This window comes from Pelodiscus sinensis, chromosome 1 (genome assembly GCF_049634645.1).
Source record: "Pelodiscus sinensis isolate JC-2024 chromosome 1, ASM4963464v1, whole genome shotgun sequence".
Classification (NCBI taxonomy): Eukaryota; Metazoa; Chordata; order Testudines; family Trionychidae; genus Pelodiscus; species Pelodiscus sinensis.
In genome coordinates this window covers 25,741,812-25,747,811 of record NC_134711.1, presented here as the reverse complement: position 1 = coordinate 25,747,811, position 6,000 = coordinate 25,741,812, and the positions used below count along the sequence as shown (strand labels likewise).

Sequence of the window (6,000 nt, the reverse complement as noted above, 5' to 3'; positions counted from 1 at the left end):
TGCTGGAAAAACTCATTGAAGTCAAGGCGTGGGGGACCTGCATCCTCTCCCCTGGACAGGTGGCGTGATGCGTCCCCTGAGCACGTCCCTGAGCCACGACTGTCCCAGCCGATCGTCGAAGCGGAGGGCGTCGCGTGGGGCACTTTCCTTAAGACCCCTTCCTGGTCGCGCCTCCCGAGACCTCCCTTCCCCCGGGTTTCACCCCGCGACGAATGATTCCCAGCCTTGCCCTTTGCAGACAAGCCTCCCTCCGCGCGACGAGCGAGGGGACAGCACAGGCCCCCTGCCGCCCGCGGCTCCCGGCTGCCTCCCGGGGCTGCGCGTGGCCCCCCAGCGCCTCCTGCCCCGCGCCCTGCTCCCGCGGCTGCCTCGCGCATCCCCCTGCCCCCTCTGGCTCAGGCAGCGGACTCCGGGCAGAGGCGTCGCTGTGCTCAGTGCGCAGGCTCGGCTGCCCGGGGCATGCGCGGTGCGAGGCGGGGAGCCCGATCTGATAGGGAGCAGGGGCTGACACTACCCCCGTGTGGGCGGCGGAACGTCCCGAGGATGACGTGCGGCGTTCTCGAATCCCGTGGCTGGCTCGCTCGCTCGCTCGCTGCTGGTGCCGAAGGAAACGGGAAAAGCAACAAGAAGGCAGGAGCCGGAGCGGCGCCATGGCGGCCCTGGAGCGGCCCGTGCCCAGTCCCGAGGCGTTCCTGGGCCAGCCCTGGGCCACCTGGGTCCGGGAGGCCGCCCCCCCGCACGCGCACTGCGCCGCCCCCCCGCACAGTAAGGGCACCACCAGACACAGCGCCCTGCCCGGGGCTCCCCATGCTGCTCCCCTCCCCCTGGGCGCACACACGGAGGGGGAGGAGGACGGGGCTCGCCGCTGGGCTGGGGGCAGCGGGGAGGCCTGATGCGCTGCTGTCCCCCCCCCCCCCCCCCCTGCCGCACTAGGGGCTGCCTTCTCCCCCACACGCCCACTGCACAGACCTCGGTCCCCGTGCGCGTTGGGGAGGCGCGGAGTACGCGGTGTCTGCTGCCGCTGGCGGCACGGCACGGGGCACCTCCGCTGGGCCAGCTGCATGGGGTGAGGGGCAGGAGGCAGGATGCTCTTGCACGGAGGTTGGAGGAGCAGGAGGATGCTGTTGCGTGGGAGGGGGGTTGGGAAGGCAGGAGGATGCTGTTGCTTGGAGTGGGCTTGGGCAGGAGGATGCTGTTGCATGGGGAGGCGGGCACTGGTACTCCATGGCAGGCGCTGTGACAGTGATAGTTGGGTTTTTGCTGTTAAACACAGAAACATTAACTCCTTCCCCTCCCCAATAAACACATTTCCTTTGACACACTCTCTCTCTCTCGACTTTTCTTCTGCAGCCATAGATCTAGAAGAAACTGGAAAAGAGGGTGGAAAAAGCAGGGAGGTTATGAGGCTTAATAAAGAAGGTAAGTGCAAACCATTGACACACCTGTCTCCGTCCTAGTGGTTGTCAGTGAATGTGGCATGGTCCCAACATGGTATCATAATATCATGTGGATTGCTCAGGTGGATAACCATGAAGAAAGCTCATCAAGGCTTTCAGGGTACACAAAAGCAACTGTCACTATGTTGTCAACTTCTTTAAAAATGTAACTGGGGTGTGTGCATAAGTGATGCATGTTAAAGGATAAAAGATAATTTTAAGTCAAAGGGTCATTTGATGGTCCTTAGTGGATTTCTTTCTAAGAGTTTGTCCTTTTTGGTGTAATACTCCATTTCAGTATGGAAACGCACACATTTGTACACCGAGGTATCAACTTAATTCTAAAAGTTATTAGCAACTGGAAAAACAATAGTATAGTCTGTTTTTTTTCGCTCTTGCTAAAGAAATGGTTAGTGGTAATATTTAAATCAGTTCATACTAGCTCAAGTTGCATTTTGGTCTGAGATTGTCATGAGGTGAGTGTGGTTACAAATGGCTAGATGGATACATTTTATTAAGATTAGCTAATGTTTATAACCTTAAACCAAATCCAATGAGTTGTTTGTAAAATGCTAGTCACAGGACTGCAGTTGGAAATACGAAGTTTCCTGGTGCAATTAATGTGAATATAGAAATAAATCACAATGTACAGGCATTTCCAAATATGGCAAGAGGCCTGCAAATTGGTAGGAGAAAAAACTGTAGTGTGGCTGCAGGCACTCAGATTGACATGTTTGTTTGTGACAGGATTCACTAAATTAACACTTGATTACTATGGTATTATCAGATCCGTGAATTAGTTATTTGATAGTTTTTGCGGGTCACTTTGTGTTGAAGAAATTCTTTTAGTTTGTTATGGAATGAATAAGATTGTATAAACTCGTAGGCTGACCACCATCCACATATACTGTTGTTGTGAAATTGGTTCATAAGAAGCAGTTCTATAGTAGTGAAACTACCCAACATATTAATGTTGAGAGAAAGATCACATTATTAATAAGGGATACAGGCAGTCCCCGACTTACGCGGATCCGACTTATGTCGGATCCGCAGTTACGAACGGGGCTTTTCTCGCCTCGGAGGACATGGACTGCGGGATCTCGCGGTCCCGCCACCCGTGTACTCCGGGGCGAGAAAAGCTGCTCCGCGTCTCCCTGGTCTGCAGACCAGGAAGACGCGGAGCAAAGCCGCGGAAGGGCTCGGGCAGAGGGACAGCCGCGGCACGCCTGGGCTGCCCCGCTGCCCGAGCCCCTCCGCGGCTTTGCAAAGCCTCGGGGGAAGCCGGCAGCGGGGCAGCCCAGATGCGCCGCGGCTGTCCCTCTGCCAGCGTCCTCAGAGGCTTTGCTCCCCGTCTCCCTGGTCTGCTGGTCTCCAGCAGACCAGGGAGACGGGGAGCAAAGCCGCGGAGAACCTGGGCGGTGGGACTGCGGTGCATCTCGGTCCACCGCCCGCGTCTTCCTGGTCTGCTGGGGGGGGCGCCGCTAGTACGCCCCCCCCCCCCAGCAGACTAGGCTTTTCTCTGGATGCCTGTGGCAGAGCAGCTGGGGCACTGCCGGTTGGTCCCGCAGTGCCGCTTTGGGCGCTACTGGACCAACCCGGCAGCACCCCAGCTGCTCTGCCCCAGGCGTCCCCAAGTCAGCTGCTGCTGAAACTGACCAGCGCTGACTACAGGAAGCCAGAGGCAGAGTTGCTCTGCCCCGGGCTTCCTAGAATCAGCTGCTGATCAGTTTCAGCAGCAGCTGACTTGGGGACGCTTGGGGTTCTTAAGTTGATTCTGTATGTAAGTCGGAACTGGCGGTCAGTTTCAGCAGCGGCCAGTTCCAACTTACATACAGATTCAACTTAAGAACAAACCTACAGTCCCTATCTTGTACGTAACCCGGGGACTGCCTGTACTCTAGTATTGTAACAATGTATATCTTTAGAGTATCTGTGTTACAGAATCATGTCACCTAGATTTTTATCACATTAAATTTGTGATATTGGCAATGTTGATGGCAACTTAAATGAAAACTAAAGAAAATGTTTCTTTTCCAGACAAACCTTATAACTTTGTTATTCAAATCAGGGGGTCATTACTGTAAATTTTACATGTTTTACCGTACTTCAAAAATTCCATCCTGGTAGTAACTTGCAGGATTTTGAATCCATTTGAATAAATTAGTATGAGTAGAAATATTTTTACTTTATTCATTTAATCAGTCTGTTAATGTAAATTGTTATATCCTAGCCATCACTTTAGTCTGAGTACCCTTTGTAAATCATGAATTAGACTTCACTCCCCTTGCTAAAGATGGGAAAAATCTAAAGCACTGGAGTCATGCAAATAGGCTGGCAATGAGTCCTGTATATAACAGTACTTGTAGATGTGTTCTGATCTCACATATGCAACACGTATTACATGGATTGACCTTTTTTGGGTGTTTTTAGTTTTGTTTTTGTTTTTTGTTTTGTTTTGTTATGGCCAATGTTTGTGGACCTGGAATGTTGTTAGTTCAAACCCATCTTGACTTTCTTTGTAACCTCATGTAAATCAGTTAATTTATTTACACCACAGATTGCCAAGCCATAAAACTAGTTTATACAATGGAATTTATAAAATCTCAGACTTCATGTGGTTTATGATAATGCATATGAAATTATACTAAATTTATTTTTAAACATTGAAAAAAATCCAGAAATCCTCATTTATCAAATTAGCTTTTTTTGTAGCATATGTCTTTTGTCATGATGATAAATACCAAATGTCCTTTTAAAATATTCGTATTTTAAATAATGGAAATTGTTGCTTACCAGAGGATTGCTTTGCTACTTAGTTTGTACTCCATATAAAAAACAGTAAGGTTTGTATTCCCATTTGTGCACCTGAGATAGACGAGGAAAGAATATCTGAAGGCATCCGTAACCCATGATGGAGCATTTATTGTTGGTATAATAGTGCACCAGTAAAGACTGCTACCTCACTCAATATGGTGGTGTAGTTTTCATACCTCTTTCAGCAGTAAGAGGTTACATAAAATAGTTCCATTCAGGTCACTGGAGTTGCTTGTGTAAGTAAATGCTCACCTTTGAGAGTAAGCGGCTAACAATCTGGTCCTAGTGTGTAATTTCTGTAGTGCAAAAGGTGCAATGAAGCCTTTTTTTTTAAGAGAAACTGGAGACGTACAAAAAACTGCACAATGTACTGCCTCTTGTTTTATTATTTGTGTAGTGAGAGAATATTGATGAGGGGGAAATCATGAATATTGTGCTCATATTTGCAAATGAACTTGCTTTGGCCATGGTTGTGCCTCCTTTATGTTTACAGTTTGTTAATGTGGTTGAGTTTTACTGTTATGTATGTTTGTGGAAAGTGGATTTCAAAGTTACATACTCAACTATTCATAGGAAAATGAAATTTGCATGCATAATTATTTGTGCCAGAAAAGCCTGATTATTCATCTAATCAGTAAGCCATATCATGTGACTTATCTGACAAATCAAAACTAGTCAACATAGCTCAGACAGTGACTTCCAAAGAGTTGGGAGCGCTGTTTGGAAGGTATGCTTAGAATTGACTTAACAAATCTGAGGAAATGAGGATTTGCTTGTGGATAGTGTATGTACGTACAATATGAGGCTAAATCATTAGATCACTTATTTGTTGTGAAATATTCTCGAAGCTGTAAAAATGTGACTATGAAGTTCATGTGAAAAGATCACCATTCCCATAATATATTATTTTAATTTTAATAATTTAATGGTGTGTGTGTGTGTGTATATTATGTACCTCAAATATTTCCACTTATTTTTTTTCTTATGTGAATTTACATGTTGTGTAAAATAAGAGTGTATTTTCTTATATACATAAATCTTTAAGTTTGAAAGAGATATATGCTTTGCTACATTGAATGTACAGGCAGTCCCCGGGTTACATGGATCCGACTTACATCGGATCCCTACTTACAAACTAGGTGAGGCAACCCCGCACTAGCTGCTTCCCCCCAGCAGACCAGGGAGACGCGAAGCTAGCGCCCTCCTCCCCAGCAGATGAGGGAGACACAGAGCGGCTTTTCTCAGCAGACACCTTAGCTTGAGAATAAAGGACTGAGGGAAGTGAGGTGTGGGAGAATAAAACTGAGCTCTGGAGAAATGTTTGGCTAGAGTTTCCCCTACAATATGTACCAGTTCCGACTTACATACAAATTCAACTTAAGAACAAACCTACAGTCCCTATCTTGTACGTAACCCGGGGACTGCCTGTATATAGAGATCTGTTAAGCAACTATTGGATACATGGCATCAAAGACATCCCGATTAACTTTACTGACTTTACACCAGGGATTTGGTTCATGGGGTTGCAGTCTATATCTAGTGGCTCTCTAGGTAGAAGTCTAGATTCAGTGGAACTCCATAAAAATTGAAAGGTTAAACTTGATGTCATAGTCAATTTACACTTTCCCAGTTCAACAGATTTTAATGTTTGAACATGATGAGTGCCATGTCTGTCTTATATTGCCTCTTCACTACCAGTTTCCAACACATCACTGTACAGCAGGATAATTGAGCATAAAATTAATTCTAT

General features: G+C 47.3%; 1 protein-coding gene across 3 annotated transcripts in view; it reads left to right on the top strand.

Annotated features, from left to right (window-relative positions):
• The first annotated feature begins 202 nt into the window (after nt 1-202).
• The window catches only part of ATXN7L1 (ataxin 7 like 1), a 203,564-nt gene continuing 197,766 nt past the window's right edge, over nt 203-6,000 (top strand). The window contains exons 1-2 of one of the 3 annotated variants that reach the window (XM_075909983.1): nt 203-765; nt 1,351-1,419. In XM_075909983.1, the coding sequence (XP_075766098.1) occupies nt 651-765; nt 1,351-1,419 (184 nt within the window). In that variant the 5' untranslated portion in view covers nt 203-650. Of the gene's footprint in view, nt 766-1,350; nt 1,420-6,000 lie in introns of those variants that run through there. The other 2 variants (XM_075909922.1, XM_075910048.1) reach the window with 2 other exon arrangements.